The sequence below is a fragment of the Hyperolius riggenbachi genome, chromosome 1 (genome assembly GCF_040937935.1).
Source record: "Hyperolius riggenbachi isolate aHypRig1 chromosome 1, aHypRig1.pri, whole genome shotgun sequence".
NCBI lineage: Eukaryota > Metazoa > Chordata > Amphibia > Anura > Hyperoliidae > Hyperolius > Hyperolius riggenbachi.
In genome coordinates, this window is record NC_090646.1 from 108,414,870 (window position 1) to 108,442,001 (window position 27,132).

The window sequence follows — 27,132 nt, forward strand, 5'->3', positions numbered from 1 at the left end:
TTTTTGGTTATGGGAATAAAAAGTATCCTATACTTTATTCCAGGTAATGTACTATGTGTGTGCCAAATTTCATTCAAATCCGTTCAGCCGTTTTTGCGTGATCAAGTAACAAACATCCAAACATCCGAACTTTCCCATTTATTATATTAGTAGGATTAGTACTTATATTTGTAATTTAAATTACTCATATTTAAATATATACAAACCCCGCGCCCATTGTCATTTGGGCCCTCCGCCTAGTACCTAAAATGACCCCCCCACCTACTCTTAAAAGTAATCCGACCTCCTGGTGCCTAATACTAATTCTCAAGTAGTAGAGAGACCTCAATGCTGCAACCCCAATAATTGACTAGCACTGTGTGATTCGCAAAATAAATTTGGCCCATTGGCCTGAAAATTCAGGTAGAGACCCAGTCTTTTTTCCAGTTGGCTTAATACTAATTCTCCTCACCTAATGCCTAAAGCTAATTCCCCCTCCTTGTGCTTAAAATGAAATCCCCCTACCCCCACCTAATGCCTAAAGGCTCATACACATGCCGATAACGACCCTCTCTGCCGATAGTCATGGGTGTCTACAGCAGCCCCTGGGCCCTGACCACCGCTTCACAAGCGATCCGCTTGGTGGATGAACTTCCCCGAGTGCGGCCAACATCATTGCCCTCGCACTCCCGCCACGTGACGTCATGTATGCACTGCTTCATCATCCCACAGCCCCCTTGGCTCAGCGATGTCACCCGAGGGATCGGGTCCTGATCTATGATGGGAGACATCAGTCATCAGTGAGTACAGGCCTTACAACCAATCCCCCCTCCCAATGCTTAAAACAACCCCCCCACCTAATGCTTAGAACTAATGCCCCTTTTTAGTGCCTAAAACTAACCCACCTATCTAAAATAAATACCCCATCTAATACATAAATTGAATCCCCCTCCTACTGCCTAAAACTACCCCCCACCCAATGCCTATTCTAATACCTCAACCTAACTATTCCCTCCAGCACCGCTACTCTTCTACAAACCTATTAAGTATAGGATCCATAGCTACTTGGGCGATTTGTTCACTACTCATGCATTAGGCACCTAACTCCCACCTGGGCGCTTTATTACCAACTAGTAAAAAGGCCCGCCCATTAAAAAAATGGGCGCTAGGCCATGGCCGCTACCACCCACAATGCGCGCACAGATGTGTCCCACTTGCTCATCCTCCACCGCTGTCCGAAGTATTTGCACACAGGGAGATGCTGCTTGCTTGGCAGTTAGAAAAAGCAGTTTTTTTCCCACAATGCAATGAGGCTCACAGACAGCAAACTGTCAGGTGTGGAAGCAGGGACACACGCACACAGGGACAGGATGCAGAGACACTTAGGTATTATTATATAGGATACTCGCCAATAGCGAGTGTGAAGCTTCCCCGCCCAAATCCCCTGCTTTGTGTTCAATAGTGTGTACTATTGTTGGAACATTATTTCTGCATGACAAGCTGCTTGAAAAATTGTTTGTTAGCCATTTTCTAAACAAAGTATTATTCAGTACCTGCTCCATCCACACTGCACTTACTGTACAAATAAACATATCAGCTTGGACCCATGCCCGTTTCTAGAGGCGTGCGGATAGTGCCACCGCACGGGGCGCAGTGCAGCACTGAGGAGAAGGGGGGCGCAGGCAGAAGGACAGGAATGACAGAGAGAGGGTGACGCGCGCTGAAGAGGAAAGAAAAGCAGCGCTGCGATCACCTCTCTCTCTTGACTGACTCCTCCTGGGCGTCCTGTTGCCTTGGCTGCAGACTGAAGTAACCACCACGTGGTTACACTGACATCCTGCAGCGGCACTGTAGCAGCCATCAGGCCACACAAGGAGTTGGCTGCTGTGTTCCTGCGCGTAGTGGAGACTGGGGCAGGAGGAACTGACAGGCAGCGGAGGCTGATTTGACTGTGCTGCTGGGGTCACAGTCAATCAGGACTACAAGCAGCTGCCCCCATCTGAGACACTTGGGAGAGGTTTCCTGGCCGCCATAAGCCCCGCCCCCCACATGGGACTCGGATGGTAGGATGGCTGGCTAAGGTGAGCCCTGCCATCCACATGCAGGAAAGGCCATCTGCAGCCCGTGGAAGTTCATTTAGGTCGGAGCATGTGTCTGGAAGGTGGAAGTGTGCCTAGAGGAAGCCCCATCTCCTGTTCAGAGGAAGCCCAGCCCCCCTGCACAGGGGAGAGGTCACCCCCAGTCTCCTGTGCACTAAGGAGTGCTTGTCCAGCACAAGGAAGACTTGCCTGGAGGAAGCCTTGCCCCCTTAGGAATGCGGAGTGCGGAAGAATGGACACCTGCAACCAGAATTTAGTAAGTATGAATCTACCTGCCCCCATTGTCTTCAGTGACCTTTCCACTCCCCCCACTAGCTCCAGTGACCTCCTCCCTCTTCCAGTGGAATAATAGCCCCCTCCACTCCAGTAGCCCCAGTGACCTCCTCCCACCCCCACTAACTCCAGTGGCCTTTTGCCTACCCCAGTTGACCCAGCGAGCACCTCCCCCCCCCTCCCCGAGCTCCAGTGACCTCCTCTCTCCTTCACCACTAGCCCCAGTGACCCTCTGCCTTCCCCCACTAGCTCCAGTGACCTTCTCCCTCCTCCCACTAGCCCCAGTGACCTTCTACCCCCACCCCCCCCCCCCAGTAGCCCCAGTGACCTCCCCCCACGTAGCTCCAGTGGGCTCCTCTCTCCTCCCCCACTAGCCCCAGTGACCCACTGCCTTCCCCACTAGCTCCAGTGACCTTATTCCTCCTCCCACTAGCCCCAGTGACCTTCTACCCCCCAGTAGCCCCACCGACCTTCTGCAACCTCCCACTAGCCCCATCAACCTCCTCCCTCCCTCACTAGCCCCAGTGACCTTCTCCATCCCCTCACTAGCTCCAGTATACTTCTGCCCCCCCCCCCCACTAGCTCTAGTGACTTTCTGCGTCCCCCACTATCCCAAGTGACCTTCTCCCTCCCTCCCCCACTAGCCCAAGTGACCTCCCTCCCCCACTAGCTCTAGTGACTTTCTCCCTCCCCCACTAGCTTCATTGACCTCTGTCGCTTTTTCCTCCTGTTGTGGCCACTCTCAGTGGGAAGAGGGGGGGATACGTCTCTCCGCCCTGGTCTGAGAAGTACTCTAATACCTGGTACACACCATGCAATTTCCCGTTAGATTGGCAGATGAATCAGTAATTTCCAGCAACAGCAATCTGATTTCTGATCATTTTTCTGATCGATTTTCCAATCACTTCTATACAAAATCGATCAGAAAAATGATCAGAAATCAGATTGGACCTGTTGGAAATTATTGATTTAACAGTCAATCTGATGGGAAATTATTGATTCAACAGTCAATCTGATGGGAAATTGCATGGTGTGTACCAGGCATTATCTGCTATATAATCTTGTGTGTGTGATCCATGACTTTGAAGCTGGTAGTGAGTTAGTTTAATTCCTAAGACAATCTGCTATGTGATCTCCTGTGTTGGCTTAGTAGGTGTTTTCTTTTCTTTCTGATTTGGCTGCCTTCAAAAAAAGGTGGTATAGCCAGTTACAAATTGTAAAGGCCTATACCCAATACGAGTTTTTTATGGCATTTTCTACAACTGTCCATTTTTTTTTATCGACAAGCGGTCCCGCGGTCTCGGGATGTGAGTACAGGTGTGTTATTTACACAAATGACATTTCGCAATGTGTGGTGATAACAACCACAAAGGATCGGATCTTTAAGATCCCCTGCGACTCTCACGCAAAGTACCGTGAATGTTGGGGGGGGGGGGGGTATTTTTTGACACTCGCCCTGGGAGAAATTTATCCTAGAAACTGCACTGCTTTGACCAGTGGTGAGAGGGTGGTATCTCCATGACTGGATGCCCTCTGACATCCAGGAGAATCTCTCCGTAATCAGAAAACATGGCCCTAATATCATGGCCTACTACATATGTCTTGTTGATTTACATAAAGTGTACTAGGCATAGGTCAACTTATACCACTTAAAAGGGTACCTCAGCTGAAAATAAACAGCAGTTTACCTTATCTGGGGCTTCTTCCAGCACCCTGTGGTCCTTCTGTGGCCTTTCCGTGTTTCCTTATCCTCCAGTCAGTCGCAGCACCTCTCTGTCAGCCTGTCAACCCAGCGAGTTGCCGGCCACTGTGCATGTGTGATTTTTATGTGCTACGCATACGCAGAATGCTCTGTGCACGGGAGCACAATCAGGAGGCACATGGTACAGAGCCACACATACAGCTGTCAGAGGAGCACTAAAGGTGATTGGGGGAGGGGGGACACCAAGAGCCCAATAGTGTGATATTGTATAGATGATAATTAATAATGAGTAATATAACAATTTAATACTCACAAACCAGGGTTACCATTAGGCAACCACTGTGAAGGCAGGTGGGGAGATTAACCTGACCCCACTCAGGATTAAAAGTCGCTCTCTGTAGATGGGAAGAAGATGGGTACAACCCTCCACCAAGGGTGGACTTAGCAATATGTAGAAGCTTTCCAGAGGCGCCAATAGAATAAAAGTCACTTAAACGAGCTTAAAACCGATGGGGCAGTGGTGGGCCTATCCCATCCATGCAGACAAAGCAAACAAGGGAAGGACTGTGGCATCAACAGTCAAACAACAATTTATTTATACTCCTCAGTAAAAATAGGCAACGCGTTCCACGGGCTCAATCCCGCTTCATCAGGCCAATCAAAAAGGAGCATACAGCTTAACAGCAGCAAAACCACACTGAACGCCTCTGTCTAAAGGTGATTGGAGGATTGTAGAAGCACTGGGATGACTGCAGGGGGTTGAAGGAAGTTTAAGCTGCTGTTTTTTCCCCAGTTTATGTTCCCTTTAAGTACTCTTCTGCGTCTACTGTTCATAGAGAAGGCTATAGAAATAGTGATTATAGGACTCTAAGCTGCTGACAATATCGTGGTAAGCCGTGAAAGGCAAAAAAATACCTTTGCAAAGATGCTCTTATGACTTATTCTTTAAATGCTGATATTTCAGGCTGTGTTCCTAATGATGTTGACGGGATCATAAGCTGTAATGTCTACAAATTATATCTATGGGGTGGGTGCCAAAAACCAGTGTACTATTTAAAAAGTAGACCTAAGAGTGACGAGAAAATTACAGGTTTATGTGCTTGAACATCGATAGCACAGCTCTATTACGGAATAGCATTCAGCAATCCCTCTCATAAAATAATATATATTACTAATAATCGTTATGGTTTTATGAGTCTTTAGAATAAATTCCTTTTCTAATTGGCAGGCTGAAATCCATCTCCTGATTTTGCTTGCTAGGCTTACATTATTTGCAGTGGAAACCCAGGATGGGTATTTTATTCTGTATAGGAATAAACCCAAGCATGAGAAATTATTCTCTGCGATGAAGGAAGATGAGACCTCATTATTCAGCAGTTTGGCACCGTGGCGGGATCCCGGCAAACATGCAATGGCTAGCAGGGCTTAAAGGGAACCTGAACTGAGTAAAATTATTTAAAATAAACACATGATGTACCTGCAAATAAATATTACATCCTTACCTCACTATCAGTTCCTCTCAGAAGCTCATCATTTTCTTCTAACAATGATTCCTTCCAGTTTTGACAAGATTTTGTCTTGTCAGAACTGGAAGCAGACACACTGCAGATTTATTGCAGGATTGATATCAGCTGTAACGAAGAAATGTTTTTTTCTTTAACAGTTATTATGCTGCTGCTTATCTTTTAGAGCAGAAAGGAAGTTCTGAGTTCTGCTCCACTTTAACCTGGTCCAAGTATGAAGCGAATGAAATCTCAAAAGTCTCAATTCCCATCTAACAAAGTGACGGGTGGTACATTCTCGGGCCTCTTTTCCACGGACAGATGAACATTCCCGGCTCCCGGCCACAAGCGCTGTTTGGCTGCAATTGCATGCAGCTGAATGCCAGCTTTCTGCAACACCGATCGCGTCATGTTTGGCACGCAGCAGCATTACCCAGCTAAGAGAAACCATCTGATGTTGTGTGTGAGCATGGCGACCGCCACGCTTAGATGCAACCAGGGTAGGATTTCTGGTAAGGTCACAAAGGTCCAGGCTTTGGGCGGCTACAGCCCAAGGGCGGGCGGCTGGGCATGGAAGAGGGGCAGCTGGACATTGAAGGGTTACTGCATATAGAGTGGGAGGCTGGAAATTGAAAAGGAAATCAGTAAATGGGGAGCAACACAGGAAAAAGAGAGGCTGCACAAGAGAGAAATAAAGAGGATGCTGTACATGTATTTTACACATGGAAAAGGGGTTGCGCATGGAATAGGAGGAGTGCTGCTGCTCATGGAAGGACAAAATCCGGCAAACTGGTGGAGTAGAAGGTGTCCAGCAAAGGAGGAATTGCTAATGGCTGCCACCTGTATAACCCTAGTTATGAAAAGAGAATGGTGAAAAGCATGCACTGAAATGCTCATAGGCTTGAAGGAGTGTTTATTTATCTTTGTATGTGTCAGAGTGGTGCAACTAAATATTTTAAATTAAAAAAAGTTTGGTTTGGGTCCGCTTTAGCCTAAAGTGCTGGCGAGGGTGAGCATTTGTTGTGGGGAACAAAGTGACTGGATTTCATTTACTCTTGTTATAGTTTTCCTCTTTAGGCGCCTATTCCTGGACTCCATCCTAATTGTACTGCATTGCTCCTGTTTATTTGTGTAATTTGTCTATTTTACCCTATATACGAGGTAAGGCTGTTGTCCAGTTCCAAACATTTGTTCCACTACTTGTCTTGGAATACAAAGGTTCTTGTTACAGAGTTGAATAATAAACAGTGTATTCTCACTGATCTCTAAGGGCCCTTTTCCACTGCAAATCGTTTGACCTATTTTGATGCGCGTTTTTTATGTGTTTGCGTTTTTCTGTTTGACAAGTGTTGTTTTGATTTTTGAAAATAGATAATCGTGGTTCAATCAAAACAAAACACAAACCCATTTCTATGCGTTTTTCGGGTCCTTTTCCACTGCAAAACGTGCGTTTGCGTTTTTGACCAATTTTGATGTGCGTTTTTTTGTGTTTGCGTTTTTCTGATTGGCAAGTGTTGTCTTGAATTTTGAAAATATACTAGTGGTTAAATCAATACAAAACGTAAACGTATTTCTCCAAAAATGTACTGGATATATATTTTTTTAATAATGGATGCCTATAAATATACTTTACATAGGTTTCTGCATAATCAAATACACCTTCCCCCCTCAAAAAAAAAAAAAAAAAAACATCTTCCAAAGACTATCCTAACTTATGGAAGACAATTAACCTGTTGTTGACAGCCCCAGGACCGCCTAACGGCGATCGGCGTAAGGTCCTGACTGAGGGCCTGTTTTGCAGGAGATCGTGCACTGTTTTGCAGGTCTCCATGGATCCCCACAGTGTCTGTGCCGTGCTCATGTCACTGTTTCCAGCCATCGTATGCTAATGGACATAACATGTTGGTAGGAAACATTCATGGCAACAGCAGCCAGCTAAGAGACATCGGGACCAGTGACCAGACTAGAGGTAGCAGCGTGGCGGTAGTAAGAGAATTGAATAAGGAGAAGGTGAATGGCAGCCCATGGATACTGATAATGCGGGTCAAAGCTACATTATACTGATAACGTAGTCTCTTGCTGCATTACTGATAATGGGGACAGCAGGCTGCTTAATACAAATAATGGGGGCACAGTGACAGGGCTATGTAGACAGGTAATGGGAGCACAAGGCTACATAACACTGATAATGAAACCAGACTACCTATTGCTGACCACCACCAGGCTACTTTTTTCTGGTATTTTGGGGCATGTGGATACTTAGCTCTGGTATCTGAAGAGCACACAGCTGCTTAACCTCAATGTCTTGTATTTAGCATGGGTTGCTTGATACATCATATAAAAACATACCCCAAGTGACCTCTGGAATTGAAACAGAACTTTTCACACCAGAGGACCACTATCAAGAAAGAGTAGGTTGAAAACTTAAAATACATGGTATTCCCACATAAAGCTATACATCTGTCCCGGAGAGAAAAACAATGCACTGTAAATAACATTGTTGATATGTAGCTGTTACTTAGAGTAGGAGGCATGGAGGACATGTTTTTGTTCCATGCATTTCACTCTGCCCTAAATACAGCATTATTGGTCTTGTTTGTGAATAGACTCCATGTCCACACCTCTTCTAGCCATTCACAGTCATTTCTCTACTCCAGGACTCATTTGGAGACCCAGAAATATTCATTACTGAAAATGGATTTGCTCAGACAGATCCTCCGCTTCTCCACGATGTGCAAAGATGGGGGTATTTTCAGGAGACTCTGGCAGAGATTCTAAAAGGTAATGTCTGATGTTTTATGCATTTTTTTTTCTTTTTTGCTGCAATGGTTTTATTTTCATAACTATGCATAATAATGAGTGTGCATTATGAACCATTTATGTTTATAAATGAATAAATAAATCTGCTCCGTTAGGTGTCATTTTATTTTTTCATGTGTACGCATAACTCTCAACTTTTAGAGATTTGAAAGAGGGACACTTAAAGAGAACCCGAGGTGAGTTCTAACAATGCTAACAGCACACGGAGGCTGGGTCTACATATACTGCCCAGCCTCTGTTGCTATCCCAATCCCCCCCAAGTTCCCCCTTCGCTCTGCTATGCCCCCATAAATCATCAGCCGAGCTGTCACATGGTGTCGCAGTGTTCCCACAAGACAATGAGGTTCACAGACAGTCAGGACCTAGGTCATGACATCATACTGTGGGTGAGGTTTCACCACAATATCAGCCATACAGACCCCCCTGATGATTAGTTTGAGAAAAGGTAAAGACTTCTCATGGGAAAGGGCGTATCAGCTTCTGATTGGGATGACGTTCAATGCTTGGCTACAGTTTCTCTTTAAAGAATAAGAAGAAAACAGCATAGCACAACAGCCAGTCCAGTAAAACACCTGATCTGCATACTTGTTGAGGATCTGTGACTGAAAGTATGGCAAAAGATCAGCATAAATAATGTATAAAAGGAAGTAAGCAATGTCTCACTCCTCTTTCCTTGTGTCTGCGAGTACACATGCAGTCTCCAGTTCATCCTCCTAAATGTTATTCTGCTCTATTCACCGCATAGCAACCAGATATGAGCTAATGTTTCCCATAAGTGTCCCTGAATCATATGGATAGGAAGAGGATGAAATATAGCAAAGCTTCTGGTTTCTTTGAAACTGTGAACAGACAGGACAGATTCTTTTGATCAGAGCGGTGTATATAGGTAGCTATTTACACTCCGGTCCTGCTTACTATAGATTCTATCAAATCAAGCCTAACCTTAAAGACAACCCCCACGTTTAACCTTACAAACACTCCCCACGCCTAACCTTAAACCCCTCCCCCAATGCCTACCCTTAAAACGTTCTCCATGGATACCCAACCTTAACCATCCCTGTCCCTAGCACAAAAATGTTAATTATCGGATGCCCCATGCCCATTTTGGCAAGACTGTGAAATCTGGGCACTAAATATCAGGCACTTGGGGCTGCCCGAAATGAAAAATGTGGTGCTAATTTCTGCCGCTTACGGACACCCAAATTTCAAGTTTTTTCGGTCTTAGGTATGTCAAAATTTGCTATACACGAATTTTGGTGGATTGCATAGAAATCATTTTTGCATTATTCATTTTTATTGCTTGAGTTTTTGGATTTGCAAAGCTGTTTCTTTCTGCTGATGTCAGATACTGCTTGGTTAGACTGAACAGCAGTATATGAGCAGTCAAACTCCCCCCTACCCCCATCCAATCATCAACCACAGGAGGTAGTCAGGCTGGAGCTGTGAGGGCTTGCCAGCCAGTCTGTAAACACATTTCTGACACAACCCACAGGAAGAAGCAGAGGGAAGAGGTGGGGTTTGGTGGCTCTGTGCAGAGGAAGAAGCTCCCACTCTGCTGTCCGCTCTATACTTTGTGCTCAGATCTCATGTGACTGTGCTAAAGAGTATTTCTCTAGAACAGCTGCATCAAATATGAATGTTGTGTGAGTTATGTCATAGTATTCATCTTTTTTAATAATGAAAATTATGAGAGATTGAACCAGGGCTATAAATGATAGGCAGACATGGAAATGTGATTGGAAGTGGTGATCAGACAGACTGGCAAAAACAGAAGCCTACTAGAAGCCTTCAACTACAGCCATGGATTTCCACATTTTAACCACTTCAGCCTACAGGCCATTTTACCCTTACCGCCAAGAGCCATTTTCACCTGTCAGCGCTCCTCCCATTCATTTGGCCATAACTTTATCACTGCTTCTCACTTCTGAATAAATTATACTTTGGGCTTTTTTTGCCGCAAATTTGGCTTTTTGTGGGTGATACTTGTCTACAGTAATGACTTTATTTTCTATGCAATTTATAGGGATAAATAAGAAAATAAATGGAAAAAATACTCTATTTCTCCAATTCCATCCTCTATAGTTTATAAATAAGCAATGCTACTATAAATTAAACCCACACATTTTATTTGCCCATTAGTCCCGGCTATCACAACATTTAGATTATGTTCCTAGTACAATGTATGGGGACAATATATTATTTGTAAATAAAGGTGTTTTTTTTTCAGCGGTCAACAATTACAAGCCCTTAGGGCCCGTTTCCATTAGGAGTGGTGCGATGCGGCTACATAGCCGCATCGCACTGCGGGTGTGCTGAAACACATGCATGCCAGTGGAAGAGTTTCCACTGCATGCATGTTGTGCTGTGCGGTGCGGTGCGGAGCGATCCGAAAATCTGCAGCATGATGCAGATTTTCGCACGGCGGCATCCGCCCGCAGCCGCGTCCCATCTCCTCCATGGACTTCCGCATCGGGAGATGCGGAAGTGATGCGGCCGGCGGCGGAAGTGATGCGATGCGGCTAGGTAGCCGCATTTGCATCACTTACTAGTGGAAATGGGTCCTTATTTACTAAAATAACAGTAATATACCTTCATGACTTACATATAAAAAAAGCTGAGTCCCTAAAGCAACTATTATTAAGTGTTAATTTAAAATATATCCTAACTGATTTTACTTTTTTTGCCACTATCCTGGTTTACTAGGAAGTGTTCAACAGTAAGCAACGGCCTGAAAGCAACTGAATGCCACTTTTATAAGTGTGATAAAATTAGATTTACAGGAAAGCGCCACTGAGGGATAGTCACTAAAATTACCATGCGCGCACAGCAATGTACTAGCAATGAGTGTGATGCATAGGTAAAGAGAATTGCGCTAATTCTGCATTGCGTGCTATATCAGTTACATAAAAATTGGCAAAATTGCTGTTCGTTGTGTAGTTTTCCTGGACTTTTGTGAGTAATAGCGGTCCTTTTATTGAGATCATCTGATTTCCACATTTCTAAATATACCCTTTAGCATACCGTACTTAAAATAGGGCCCTGTTGAATAATGGTATACAACTTCCTTGTTTATTTTACTCCCATTCTAAGATCTTGGAATGTTAACCCCATTTAAAATGTACTTCCTCTACCTGGTTGTAAGTTGTCATCTCCACTGCTTATCATACCTGTGCAGATGTTACCAGCACCTCAGAAAACATTGAGTACTGGAGTACACATTAGTGTTAAAGAGACTTCGTAACAAAATTGTTTGCAGTATTTCTCCTATCCTACAAGTTCCTAAGGCTGTTCCATTGTGCTCTGGCTTACTGCAGCACTTTCTACTTGCACCGTCTCTGTAATAAATCAATTTATCTTTCCCCTGTCGGATTTGTCGCCTGTGTCTGAAAGGCTGCCAACTCTTCAGTAATGTGAACAAGTTAACCCCTTCCACGCCCCACCAGTGCTCATGTGATTTTTATTCCTCACAGACAACTTCCCTGCTCTCACTGTCAGCTTGTCTGCTATTTGTGAGGCTGATAAACACAAACTGATAAACTGAACAAAGAATACAGTGGTGTGAAAAACTATTTGCCCCCTTCCTGATTTCTTATACTTTTGCATGTTTGTCACACTTAAATGTTTCTGCTCATCAAAAACTGTTAACTATTAGTCAAAGATAACATAATTGAACACAACATGCAGTTTTAAATGATGGTTTTTCTTATTTAGTGAGAAAAAAACCTCAAAACCTACATGGCCCTGTGTGAAAAAGAAATTGCCCCCTGAACCTAATAACTGGTTGGGCCACCCTTAGCAGCAATAGCTGCAATCAAGCGTTTGCGATAACTTGCAGCGAGTCTTTTACAGCGCTCTGGAGGAATTTCTGCCCACTCATCTTTGCAGAATTGTTGTAATTCAGCTTTATTTGAGGGTTTTCTAGCATGAACCGCCTTTTTAAGGTCATGCCACAACATCTCAATAGGATTCAGGTCAGGACTTTGACTAGGCCACTCCAAAGTCTTCATTTTGTTTTTCTTCAGCCATTCAGAGGTGGATTTGCTGGTATGTTTTGGGTCATTGTCCTGCTGCAGCACCCAAGATCGCTTCAACTTGAGTTGACGAACAGATGGCCGGACATTCCCCTTCAGGATTTTTTGGTAGACAGTAGAATTCATGGTTCCATCTATCACAGCAAGCCTTCCAGGTCCTGAAGCAGCAAAACAACCCCAGACCATCACACTACCACCACCATATTTTACTGTTGGTATGATGTTCTTTTGCTGAAATGCTGTGTTACTTCTACGCCAGATGTAACGGGACACGCACCTTCCAAAAAGTTCAACTTTTGTCTCGTCGGGCCACAGGGTATTTTCCCAAAAGTCTTGGCAATCATTGAGATGTTTTTTAGCAAAATTGAGACGAGCCTTAATGTTCTTTTTGCTTAAAAGTGGTTTGCGCCTTGGATATCTGCCATGAAGGCCGTTTTTGCCCAGTTTCTTTCTTATGGTGGAGTCGTGAACACTGACCTTAATTGAGGCAAGTGAAGCCTGCAGTTCTTTAGATGTTGTCCTGGGGTCTTTTGTGGCCTCTCGGATGAGTTTTCTCTGCGCTCTTGGGGTAATTTTGGTCAGCCGGCCTCTCCTGGGAAGGTTCATCACTGTTCCATGGTTTTGCCATTTGTGGATAATGGCTCTCACTGTGGTTTGCTGGAGTCCCAAAGCTTTAGAAATGGCTTTATAACCTTTACCAGACTGATAGATCTCAATTACAGTACTTTTGTTCTCATTTGTTCCTGAATTTCTTCGGATCTTGGCATGATGTCTAGCTTTTGAGGTGCTTTTGGTCTACTTCTCTGTGTCAGATAGCTCCTATTTAAGTGATTTCTTGATTGAAACAGGTGTGGCAGTAATCAGGCCTGGGGGTGACTACAGAAATTGAACTCAGGTGTGATAAACCACAGTTAAGTTATTTTTTAACAAGGGGAGCAATCACTTTTTTACATAGGGCCGTGTAGATTTGGAGTTTTTTTTCTCAATAAATAATAAAAACCATCATTTAAAACTGCATTTTGTGTTCAATTATGTTATCTTTGACTAATAGTTAACGGTTTTTGATGAGCAGAAACATTTAAGTGTGACAAACATGCAAAAGAATAACAAATCAGGAAGGGGGCAAATAGTTTTTCACACCACTGTAGCTGGCTGAGGAGGAAGCTGCCTGTCAGGCTGACACCAGTGCAGAGCCGAGACACCAGGCTCTAAAGACAAAGCTTGTCATGCTTCATTGACACAGAGCTCTTTCAAAACTTGCACATAACCTCTGGAGACTGAATTCAATGTGTAACTCACTGAATTCTCTGTGTACTCACTGTGTATTAACTGAGTTCACTGCTCTGCTGATGTACTTCCTGTTTTGGTGGCCATCTTTTCTGTTTACAAAACAGTTTATAAAACAGTTTTTTACCCTCATTATTGCAGCGGAGAGCAGCGGAAATATTACAGAGGGGGCTAGGAGATGACCCCAAACAGGCAGGGATGTTTGTTTATACTTCATTTTATGAATACAGATTCTCTTTAATGAGTCCTTTCTGTAATGTAAAAAGAGAATGGAATTTTTAAAACAGACCTAATATAGCTAAAATAATTAATGTGAGCTTTCTTGATCACCAACTTTTTTTGTCTTTAAAAAAAAGCACATTTAAAACTATAAACTAACACTAAATTGGTAAGTCCCTTTTTCAGACAGGCTGCATAAACAACTTCAACTTTTATTATGATATATTAGTACTGTATAAGCATATTGATATAGTCTACTGGCTGTTCTATGTGGCTTATATTAACCAATGCTATTGAAAACTCAATAACAAACATAGATTGAACAAGGCTGTATGTAATAAAATCTTAGAGCAGTTTGCAGTTGGTCTCTCTGTATCTTGTTTCTTTTTTTTTTTTTTACTGTATCGTTTGCAATCTTCCAGTTCTCACCCATAATTCCTGTAGCCGTGGACCATTACCAAAGGATGAAAAAATTGTATAGAAGCCACAGTGCATCGAAATAGGAAGTGTAAAGGTACCTCTGCCAGTGGGGTTAGCATTTGGCAATCTAGAAGTGCTATTCTCAGATTTTCCTTGCACAATCCCTGCAAGCACAACTCATTTCAAGCATTCAGGAAACAGAAATACAATTCCAAGACTGGCTGCCAGCATTAGTTGGAACTGTAGAGGGCAGTGTTCTGCTGTTTCTCCTGATATCTATTTAAAATGCAAAGTTAAAACTGAGATTCCCGCAAAAGTCGCCCAACTTCATGATGCTAAGCATGTACACCTGTTCTAAACTTGTTATAGGAAGCAGAGATTAAGGTGATTTGAAAAATGTCTTCACTTAAATAAAAAGCTTTCCTAGAACTTTTCGATTATTAACACATCTAACATATGTAAGTGACGGTAATAAATGCGGTGATAAAAGCTTCTCTTGAAGCCACAAATATGGCTTTGTCCTAAGATAAAGCTCCTCTCTCATAAAAAGGCCTTTAAAGCACACAAATGCATGGCGTGTACAGCAAGTTGTTGCTGCATTACGTCGTTCAGTGTCCGCACATGGCATTTGAGCTTATAACTGGGGGTGATACAATCTGATGCCATGACAATATGCTGAGTCACAAGAAGCAGTGCTGCTCTTTGTAATAAGTAGAGAATCTTGAACATTTGAATAGCTTGCAGCAGATGACTGCGAATGCCCTGGAGCGACAGGGAAAGCTGATCTGTATGTCAGTGGAAAAACTTGCTAATCTAACCAGCATATGAAGCTAGGGCAAAGCTTACTAGAGTCATGGGTGCTGTGCTGGAGAATCTTGAACTGTGTCTCATTATCTGCTATCACCTCTCAGATAGCGATAGGCTATCAGTATGGACACACTTGGAATTGTCCTGCCCATCTAAAACACCCACAGCATACATGTCAAACTCACAGGCCAATTTTCCCATCAAATTTGGCTTGCAATTGATTTTCCACTTTGCATTATATTTGGTCTACGAGCACCTGAGCCCCAAGCCTATATGGATAAGTGCTGGGACTATGAAGCCACATAATGGAGGGTGGCTGCTAGACACCAGGGATCTGTATAGAGAAGGGAGGGGGTCACTAGACACCAGGAAACTGTATAGGGAAGGGAGGTGGCCACTAGACACCAGGAAACTGTATAGGAGATGGAGGGGGCCACTAGACACCAGGAAACTGCATAGGGAAGGGAGGGGGCCACTAGACACCAGGTAACTTTATAGAGAAGGGAGGGGGCCACTAGACACCAGGAAACTGTATAGGGGAGGGAGGGACCACTAGACACCAGGAAACTGTATAGGGAAGGGAGGGGGCCACTAGACACCAGGCTAGACACCAGGAAACTGTATAGGGGGAAGGGAGGAGGCCACTGGACACCAGGAAACTGTATAGGGGGAAGGGAGGAGGCCACTAGACACCAGGAAACTGTATAGGGGGAAGGGAGGAGGCCACTAGACACCAGGAAACTGTATAGGGGGAAGGGAGGAGTCCACTAGACACCAGGAAACTGTATAGTGGAGGGAGGGGGCCACTAGACACCAGGGAACTGTATAGGGGAGGGAGGTGACTACTAGACCCCAGGAAACAATATAGGAGAGGGAGGTGGCCACCAGGAAACGTTATAGGGAAGAGAGGGGACCACTAGACACCAGGGAACTAGATAGGGGATGGAGGTGGACACTAGACACCAGGAAACTGTATAGGAATGGGAGGAGACCACTAGACACCAGGAAACTGGATAGGGGGAAGGGAGGTGGCCACTAGACACCAGGAAACTGGATAGGGAAGGGAGGGGTCCACTAGACGCCAGCAAACTGTATATGGGGAAGGGAGGGGACCACTAGACACCAGGAAACTGTATAGGGGACGGAGGTGGCCACTAGACAGCAGGAAACTGTATAGGGAAGGGAGGGGACCACTAGACACCAGCAAACTGTATATGGGGAAGGGGGGTGGCCACTAGACACTAGGAAACTGTATAAGGGAGGGAGGGGGCCTCTAGACACCAGGAAACTGATAGGGGAGAGAGGCGGGCACTAGACACCAGGAAACTTTATGGGGAAATTGCCTAGATATCGAGGTTGGCCCACATTTTGGTTCCAGTTTTCAATTTTTGCCCACTGTGTGTTTGAGGTTGACACCTCTGATCTGTAGTGAGACCAGGAGTCATTAGAGTGGCGGTTAGTGATGTTGTATTAGCAACAACCAGCCTTGAAAAGAAGCACCTCCTGCTGCCCTCTCACATCTTCCATGGATCAGACTGCTCATCCCAAGCCTCATGTCCTGCATCCCAGCAGTATCCCAGTAGCATCCCTACATCCCAGTAGCATTCCTGCATCCTTGCAGAAGTAAAAATACCTCCACCACGGAGAGTAAACACATCATTGCAGTAGAGCATCGGCACACGCAATCTCCTGCAAAACACACCCCCAGGACTGCACGCCCATTGGCGTTAGGCAGTCCTGGGGCTGCCGCCACGTCCATGCCAATTGGCGTGGAGCGGTCCTTAACGAGTCAATAAAGAACCACGCTGATTCTGAAACTTACACTTGAAAATGGAAAACTGGAAAATGAATGCTTCATTCTGTTATTTTAACTCCTATACTGTCCTTGATTTGTAATTATCTATTCTGTCCTTGTATCAGGTGTACTAGTAATAAAAAATATTGTTACTTAGACAAAGACCACCTATTGGCCTGTCTTTAATCCCAGAATTTAAAAAAAATCAAGAACCCACAAGTGAATCCATAAGGGTGGTTTATTATAAACCAGTGATATAATGCTGCTTTATATAGCACCCATCTTTCGTGAAAACCACATTGGGTGTGTGCTCACTGCAACCACCAATCTCTTGGTTGGCCAGTGAGATGGTGGGAGAATAATCTGCCATTTTAGGATGTGATTTATGGATGGGGTTGAAAGGAGGTTAGCACGTTGGGTGAGAAGGGCTTGCACCTACTGTCAAGCATAGCTACCTCTGCCTTTTGAGGGATTGGTCAGTGTTCTGTGTATTTATTTTGTGTGTAGTTAAAATTGGGATTATGGTAATCCGTAGTTACAACACACACAAAAATGGGACTTTTATCTTACCACTTCTGATAAAGAAAAAAAATAATTTGAGGTGAAGACAACATGGAAGGCTAGCAATCAGGACTTGGGACAGAGAATGAGGACACACAGCTAGGTTGCACCATCACAAGAATGGATTTAGATAGCCAGGAAGCGGTATCTCCAGTATAGATAGCTAGGCATGGGTGTTCCCAGTATAGATAGGTGTCCCCAGTATAGCCAGCAGCCATTACTCACGTCCCCGGCTCCAGCGATGAGCAGCTCTATCCCCCTCTGGTCTGCCCAGCATCCCTGCTCACACTGCCGCTAAATTCCGGGTCCCGGCTTGATGAGGTCATCAAGCCGGGACGCAACATTAGAGACAGAGTGAGCAGGCATGCCGGGCAGAGCAGAGGGGAGTGATGATCCCTGGTGGAACATCAGGAAGGTGAGCCACAGTCCTCTTTTTCCCCTCCTACCGCCGCTGCACTACGATTGGCTGGCGAATGTAGTTATCTTATGTTCAGGAGCCAATCCCCATGGCTCCTGATAAGTGAGTGGAGATGTCGGCTGTCATATGACAGATTAATCTCCCCTCTTGGGTGTGCGCGATCGATTGCGCCAGGAACACTGAAAGCAGGTGGCATAAATCCTACACCGCATCAGGCTTAGGCAGCCACAAGTGTGGCGTGGGAGTTACTACAGGTCCCCCTCCTCTACACAGGCACGTCGCCTCTGGCCAAGCAGCCTAACTTACAGTAAATGCACCTGACCTATTGGAAGGACTCCACTGCAGCGCAGTTTGTAGTTGTCTTCACCCAACATTGGGCTCAGTTCACTAAGCATTAATGAATAATGCAGGAAACAGCTGATTTTACAGAGCAGCTTGTCAAACATCAATTCGCTGATGCTGTTGCCCCCATGGAAAAGTGAAATTACTGACTAGTGAGGCAAATGACTGACTTGTGCGGTAAAGACCTCAATAAAGGTCAATTCACAAAGACTAGAGCATTTTGGTATCTAACAGCCGTTTGGTAAAATGGCAATGCCAATAGGAGGAGGGGCCACACTGTCTAACTACTCACCCCATTAGTACAAATGTACTGCTGGACGGGACATCAGAAGGTAAAAAAAAAAAAAAAACACGAGATGCAGGTGCACGGCACATTCATAGAGGTTTCACTGTATCCTTTTAGACGTGCACAGGGAAAGACTGATTCACAGAGAGTGCCCTCTATTGGCATGAATGCAGATCTAAAGGGATGCTGGGGATGCCTTTTACTGTATGCTGTCACAAGCAGCTTTTACAAAAGAAGGCTCATGTTTCAGGCAGACCAGCTGAAGAATGGCCAGAAGTGGGAAAACATCACCATAGCAGAACACGGCTTGCTGCCAAGACCTACTCCACCACAGCTGGTTATACTTCTAATTTTTACTGAACAGGTTTTAGTGACTTGAAGCCTGTTCTCCAACAACTTTACCTCATCCACTGACTCTGTGAAGGTCATCATCAAATTTGCAGATAGCACTACCATCATTGGCCTCATCGGCAGCAACGGAGAGCACGAGTTTCGCAGTGAAATTGGGGGAATATGCAACTGGTGCCAGGATAACAACCTCGTCCTCAACGCAGACTGTTGAACTGATTGTAGATTTCAGGAAGCACTCCTCTCTCCCAGCAGTCCTCATAGGCTCGAACAAAGTCTCCAGAGTACCATCTGTGGGGTTCCTTGGCATAACTTTAACTAATGACCTCAAATGGAGGCAGAACACCAACAAAATTCAGAAGAAAGTACAGCAGAGATTGTTCTTCCTGCGCAAATGGAAAACATTTGGCATGCTGCAGGAGCTGCTGACCAGTTTTTACACCGCTACCATGGAATCTATCCTTTGCTACTCAGTCATCATCTGGAATGCGGGTGCAATAGCTAGTGACAGATATAAACTGCAAAGAGTCATTAGCGATGTGGAAAAGATCATCAGATCACTCCTGCCACTGCTTGATCTCCTGCTAGGATGAAGAAGAGGGCCACCAGGATCTCTCATGACTCCTCCCACTCAGGCAATCGCTTCATCAAGCTCCTCCCATCTGGTCGCTGTTGTAGAACTGTCCCATCCAGAACCATCATACGCAAGAACTCCTTCCCCAAGCAGTTCTTCTGTTAAACTCCAGTCTTCCATGCCAGGCCCACCCTTCAGCGTGGCTCTATTCTCTTAGTTCAGCATAACTCACAGTCGCCCATCCTGATCCTCATAGCTCTCTTTGGACAGTACTGCTCCAAGCCCTGGCTTATAATTGCTCTAAATGGTTAAACGTATGCTCCACAGGGTTCCCTCAATCGTATATATCCTGTAAATGTCATATGTACTATTGCTTATCGGTAAGTGTCTGTCTTATGTACGCTGACTATGCCATGTGAACCACAAACAATCCCGAGTGCTACACCTGTTGTACTTGGCGAATACAAGTGATTCTGCTTTTCTGCAAATAATAACTAAACTGTTGCCACATGTGTGAACATTTTAGTGAATTCTGGAAAAAAAAAGTCTAAAATACTGAATGCAGTATTTGATAGACCCGGTCTTAGTGAACTGAGCCCACAGTGGCATGCAAACCACTGGCAAATCAAACTTGTATCTGTGGTTTACATCAGAGGACAAAATTAAAGTAACCAGATGGGAGGAAATCATTGAGTAGTACTTTCAGTTTTCAGCCGTGTCTGGTGGCAACACATTTTGAGGATTTAAAGGTCACTCTACTGATGAAGAGATGGAGAGGGACAGGAAGGAATGAGAATATAAATTGATGTACAAATGTAATCTATGAATTACATATTTGAACAAAAGCAAAAGCTTCGTGTACCTCTGTGGTTTTAACTGACTTGTCATTTTTGTGTATCTTGTAAATCTGCTGCTTGATGGATATATCAGATGGAAGGGCAATGTAAAAAGGATTCTCAAGATCAAACGGTGCTTTTTTTCTAAAGCTCCAACACTAAATAACTGGCGGATTGCTTCCTGCCACCATCTATAAATAGGTGCTTGCATTAAGTCATTGTCTCACTGTCATTATCAATAAAATGATTAATGTTAAATGAAATTGGTAATATATTATTATTTAGTATTCATATAGCGCTGACATCTTCCGCAGCGCTGTACAGCGCTGAGTATATATAGTACTGTCACTAACTGTTTCTCAGAGGAGCTCACAATCGAATCCCCACCATAGTTATATGTAAATTGTAGTCTAGCAAAGCCAATTAAAGTAGTCTAACACCCAGCATTTCAACTTAAAATATTGCTTACAGCTTAGAAACTATTATGCCAGATTTTTTTTTTTTTTTAGCAGAAATTCACTGAATGGGTTAAACATGACATTTTAGTGTTGCATTTAGCTAGAAATCCGAGTCAGTGCTGAGGTTTAGATACAAATGTATCTATTTACAATGTAAATAAACGAACACCTCTCTGAGAGAGCACAGAGGGCTTCCCAGACAGGCTTTTCATAGGTCTATTTGCATTCCAAACAAAGATACATTTGTATCTAAACCTCAGCACTGACGGATTTCTAGCTAAATGCAACACTAAAATGTCATGTTTAACCCATTCAGTTAATGTCTGCTTAAAAAAAAATCTAGCATAATAGTTTCTAAAAAAATCACTAAGAGGTAGCGCTCTCAGCTATTAGACTCTAGGAAAGTATTAAGTAACCCCCTTGAGCTCCAAACAACACCTGTTCGCTTCCTCTTACTCCAATATGAAATTAATTCAAAGAGGCAAGCGCTCACGATGTGTCTAGAACCCCAAGCAATTGCATATAAAATGTGATCACAGAGGTAAACTCCTTGTTGACATGAGAATAGGAGGCCAGTAAAAGTCAAGACCATAGGTTCACAGGCAAAAGTCCACAGATTCAGGCTATCAAGCCCACAATATGCGAAAGTTCAATTTTCATAGGGTAAAAGGTTCCTCAATAATACAGAGATGGCCACCACCACACCCTTTTGTGTGCCACTCACCGCATCCACTGACCAACCGGTCAGTATAAGCCTTGGGACAGTTCCCGGGTCGTCCCTCACCTCTTAGGCAATATCAGCAGACTTCCTCTCAAACAAGTTCTTCAGTATATAGCCACCTCAGAGGGAAGAACTCCACATAGCGTAATACCGTTTTTAAAAATGAATTTATTAAAAAAACCAATGCACTCACATGTTCCAGGATTTAAAATCGCTCAGAGTTTTATCAACGGGCTCTCCCCCGTATTGATGGCATAGGCTGGCAGGCTTCCGTCCTACTGGGCTCTATCCCAATCACCGCCGCGCGCTCGGTGTTTTAGGGGTCCCTTCTTAGGTCAATCTCGCCTCCACGCCGTTCCGTTGTACGCCAGTCCACTTCCGCATCAGGCTCCGCCCTATCGATTTTGTCACATGTGACTCATCAGGGGCATGGAGCCTGATGCGTATAGCGGACATTTGTATGGGTCAGTACGTCATTACGCAAACATTCTGACCCTCCTCTCCCCAAGCGTATGCCATGTACCCTTGCGTGGATACTCTGTAATAGCTAGATACTCTATTTCCTCGGTGCCTGCAAGCCTGCCATCTTGTGTCCAATAATCAAACTGCAGGTTCCATAATACTTTATAAAATACATCTAAAATAACATTTAAAAGCTGTACTCTTCTCTACATCCTATCATCCATCTCCTGATGTTAAAGGATGGTGTAGGCATCTGATTTTATACAGTTCATACATTTCTCAATTTTAAAAGATTTTAAAAGAACAGCTACACCTAATTACATAGCATTTTAATACATTTCAACCTATGCTTATGGAATTACTATCCCTATCAGCCACCCTACTGGAGGAAAAATTGGTTCGTTTTCAGAAAGAAACATCATCATACATTATTATGTTACATGAAAGCCACTTCACTCAGCTCCAGGGAGGCTCACATCCATACCCACTACCCCAAAACCTGTATATACCCCAATCCCACAATCTTTAACCCCCTACACCTAGATTTCGGTCCCAGATTAATTTGAGCCCGCCTCTCCAGGTCTGGTGAGATGGCCCTCATGTCTCACCACATCACTCCAAAACCCCTATTTACTTTCATGTTGTATTGGTCTACCCCCCTGTATCCGGGTGCCGGGGTGCATGCACACACATCACACCCCTAGTCACCCAGAAAACATACCAGGTCAATATCTATGTTTAAACCATCAGGTCTGAGCGTACCCATCCTGTGTATCCACCTGGTCTCCTCCTGTGAGACCCTTTTGGTCCTATTACTTCCCCTCCAGTCGGGCAAAATCTTTTGGAGTGCGCAAAACGAGAGATCTTTAGGGTTGCAATTATGGTGGCTCCCAAAATGCGCCGATACTCCATGATTGGGGTAACCTTTCAGGATATTACGGATATGCTCACCCATCCTTTCCTTAAGGGTCCTAGTGGTCCTTCCTATGTACTGCCACCCACATGTACACCAGGCAAGGTACACTACAAACCTGTCATTGCAGCTGATAAACTCCTGTATTTTGTAAATTCTCCCATTACTAAATGATGTTACCCTATCTATTCTAGTTGGGTTTGCTTCTCTGCATGCCCTACAACCTCTGCATGGAAAGAAGCCTGCTGTCTGCCACCCTTGCATGCGTGGAACTTTTTTTGGTTCCACGCAGCTTGGTGCTAATATTTGTTTTAAATTTTGGGCCTTCCTATAAATAAATTTAGGTTTGGGGGGAATAAGGCTCCTCAAGGTTAGGTCCGTTTCCAGGATCCCCCAATGTTGTCTTATTATGTTCTGAAGTTTCTTATATTGAGTATTGAACCCCGTAATGAATGCAAAGTCAAAAGCTCCCCCCTCCTCTTTTTTCTCATTATTTTTCAACAATACCTGTCTGTCCATACATCCAACCCTTTCTATTTCGTTTTGTAAATCTCCCTCAATGTATCCCTTCTCCATAAATCTATTCTTTAAGATATCTGCCTGTGCATAATAGTCATGGATTTTTGAACAATTCCGCTTCATTCTCAAAAATTGTCCCTTAGGGATTGCTTTTATCCAGGCAGGGTGGTGACAGCTATTAGTTGAGATATATCCGTTTCTGTCAGTTTCTTTAAAAAAGCTCTTAGTTCCCATCATATTTCCATCTCGCATTATCTCTAAATCCAAGAAACTGAATGGACTCCTTGCTATGCTCCATTGTGAGGGAGATGCCCAAATTGTTGTTATTAAGTTGCTCGACAAAAATTTCCAAACTCTCTTGTCCTCCCCCCCACACAAAAAACAGATCATCAATAAATCTCCGCCACATTCTTACTTGCCCCCCCTCCTCCAGTACCGACTGTTCCCATTTCCCCATAAAGAGGTTTGGAAATTTTTGTCGAGCAACTTAATAACAACAATTTGGGCATCTCCCTCACAATGGAGCATAGCAAGGAGTCCATTCAGTTTCTTGGATTTAGAGATAATGCGAGATGGAAATATGATGGGAACTAAGAGCTTTTTTAAAGAAACTGACAGAAACGGATATATCTCAACTAATAGCTGTCACCACCCTGCCTGGATAAAAGCAATCCCTAAGGGACAATTTTTGAGAATGAAGCGGAATTGTTCAAAAATCCATGACTATTATGCACAGGCAGATATCTTAAAGAATAGATTTATGGAGAAGGGATACATTGAGGGAGATTTACAAAACGAAATAGAAAGGGTTGGATGTACGGACAGACAGGTATTGTTGAAAAATAATGAGAAAAAAGAGGAGGGGGGAGCTTTTGACTTTGCATTCATTACGGGGTTCAATACTCAATATAAGAAACTTCAGAACATAATAAGACAACATTGGGGGATCCTGGAAACGGACCTAACCTTGAGGAGCCTTATTCCCCCCAAACCTAAATTTATTTATAGGAAGGCCCAAAATTTAAAACAAATATTAGCACCAAGCTGCGTGGAACCAAAAAAAGTTCCACGCATGCAAGGGTGGCAGACAGCAGGCTTCTTTCCATGCAGAGGTTGTAGGGCATGCAGAGAAGCAAACCCAACTAGAATAGATAGGGTAACATCATTTAGTAATGGGAGAATTTACAAAATACAGGAGTTTATCAGCTGCAATGACAGGTTTGTAGTGTACCTTGCCTGGTGTACATGTGGGTGGCAGTACATAGGAAGGACCACTAGGACCCTTAAGGAAAGGATGGGTGAGCATATCCGTAATATCCTGAAAGGTTACCCCAATCATGGAGTATCGGCGCATTTTGGGAGCCACCATAATTGCAACCCTAAAGATCTCTCGTTTTGCGCACTCCAAAAGATTTTGCCCGACTGGAGGGGAAGTAATAGGACCAAAAGGGTCTCACAGGAGGAGACCAGGTGGATACACAGGATGGGTACGCTCAGACCTGATGGTTTAAACATAGATATTGACCTGGTATGTTTTCTGGGTGACTAGGGGTGTGATGTGTGTGCATGCACCCCGGCACCCGGATACAGGGGGGTAGACCAATACAACATGAAAGTAAATAGGGGTTTTGGAGTGATGTGGTGAGACATGAGGGCCATCTCACCAGACCTGGAGAGGCGGGCTCAAATTAATCTGGGACCGAAATCTAGGTGTAGGGGGTTAAAGATTGTGGGATTGGGGTATATACAGGTTTTGGGGTAGTGGGTATGGATGTGAGCCTCCCTGGAGCTGAGTGAAGTGGCTTTCATGTAACATAATAATGTATGATGATGTTTCTTTCTGAAAACGAACCAATTTTTCCTCCAGTAGGGTGGCTGATAGGGATAGTAATTCCATAAGCATAGGTTGAAATGTATTAAAATGCTATGTAATTAGGTGTAGCTGTTCTTTTAAAATCTTTTAAAATTGAGAAATGTATGAACTGTATAAAATCAGATGCCTACACCATCCTTTAACATCAGGAGATGGATGATAGGATGTAGAGAAGAGTACAGCTTTTAAATGTTATTTTAGATGTATTTTATAAAGTATTATGGAACCTGCAGTTTGATTATTGGACACAAGATGGCAGGCTTGCAGGCACCGAGGAAATAGAGTATCTAGCTATTACAGAGTATCCACGCAAGGGTACATGGCATACGCTTGGGGAGAGGAGGGTCAGAATGTTTGCGTAATGACGTACTGACCCATACAAATGTCCGCTATACGCATCAGGCTCCATGCCCCTGATGAGTCACATGTGACGAAATCGATAGGGCGGAGCCTGATGCGGAAGTGGACTGGCGTACAACGGAACGGCGTGGAGGCGAGATTGACCTAAGAAGGGACCCCTAAAACACCGAGCGCGCGGCGGTGATTGGGATAGAGCCCAGTAGGACGGAAGCCTGCCAGCCTAGGCCATCAATACGGGGGAGAGCCCGTTGATAAAACTCTGAGCGATTTTAAATCCTGGAACATGTGAGTGCATTGGTTTTTTTAATAAATTCATTTTTAAAAACGGTATTACGCTATGTGGAGTTCTTCCCTCTGAGGTGGCTATATACTGAAGAACTTGTTTGAGAGGAAGTCTGCTGATATTGCCTAAGAGGTGGGGGACGACCCGGGAACTGTCCCAAGGCTTATACTGACCGGTTGGTCAGTGGATGCGGTGAGTGGCACACAAAAGGGTGTGGTGGTGGCCATCTCTGTATTATTGAGGAACCTTTTACCCTATGAAAATTGAACTTTCGCATATTGTGGGCTTGATAGCCTGAATCTGTGGACTTTTGCCTGTGAACCTATGGTCTTGACTTTTACTGGCCTCCTATTCTCATGTCAACAAGGAGTTTACCTCTGTGATCACATTTTATATGCAATTGCTTGGGGTTCTAGACACATCGTGAGCGCTTGCCTCTTTGAATTAATAATAGTTTCTAAGCTGTAAGCAATCTTTTAAAGCAAAGATGAAATGCTGGCTGTTAGACCGCTTTAACTTATCTGTATTTTTTGGGGATGTGGGAGGAAACCAGGGTGCCCAGATGAAACCCATACAGACATGGGAAGAACATACAAACTCCTTGCAGATGTTGACTTGGCTGGGATTTGAACTCTGCAAGGCGAGAGCGTTCTCCACTAGGCCATTTCTATGGTGTTGTAAGAGGGGCATAGATACAAATTATGGGACCACCCCAGGAAAACCTTTATGGCCCTCTCAACTTACACGCCCCTTGCCTGGGGATCTTCTGCCAGGAGTCATAAAACAAGTGTGGCCATCATAACCCCCAACCCAGAACAAGTGTAGCCATGTAGCCTTAGCAACACTGATCTGGAGGATGGAACCCTGTATTTGAGTGAGGGTAGATAGTTGGACCCCACACAGCTCTGGGCCTCCCTGCAGTTGCTTTATACAGTAACTGCAACCTGATTGTATGATGCGAACTGTTGAGAAGGTGGCAAGCATTTAATTACCTTTGGGGACAGCTGTCTAGCCCCCAGTCTGTATGCAGCCAACCATCTTCTCTGTCCCAGACACAGATTTAGTCCCATTAATGGACTAGATTTCCTGGTACCCTTGCAGCAGCCAGAGGCTCAACACACACCATACAATCTTGGTTGTTCAATCTTACCACTTTCATGTAGTATAAGAGCTTATCCAATCAATCTATCAAGGTATTTTCAATCTGTTGGCCTTTATACTACATAGAATTGGTAAATCTGTAC

General features: G+C 44.1%; 1 protein-coding gene across 1 annotated transcript in view; it reads left to right on the plus strand.

The window, feature by feature from the left end:
* LOC137564340 (cytosolic beta-glucosidase-like) overlaps positions 1–27,132 on the plus strand; it is a 108,449-nt gene that overhangs the window by 63,557 nt on the left and 17,760 nt on the right. The window contains exon 4 of the mRNA XM_068278107.1: positions 8,213–8,336. Coding sequence (XP_068134208.1) covers positions 8,213–8,336 — 124 coding nt within the window. The remainder of the gene's footprint in view (positions 1–8,212; positions 8,337–27,132) is intronic.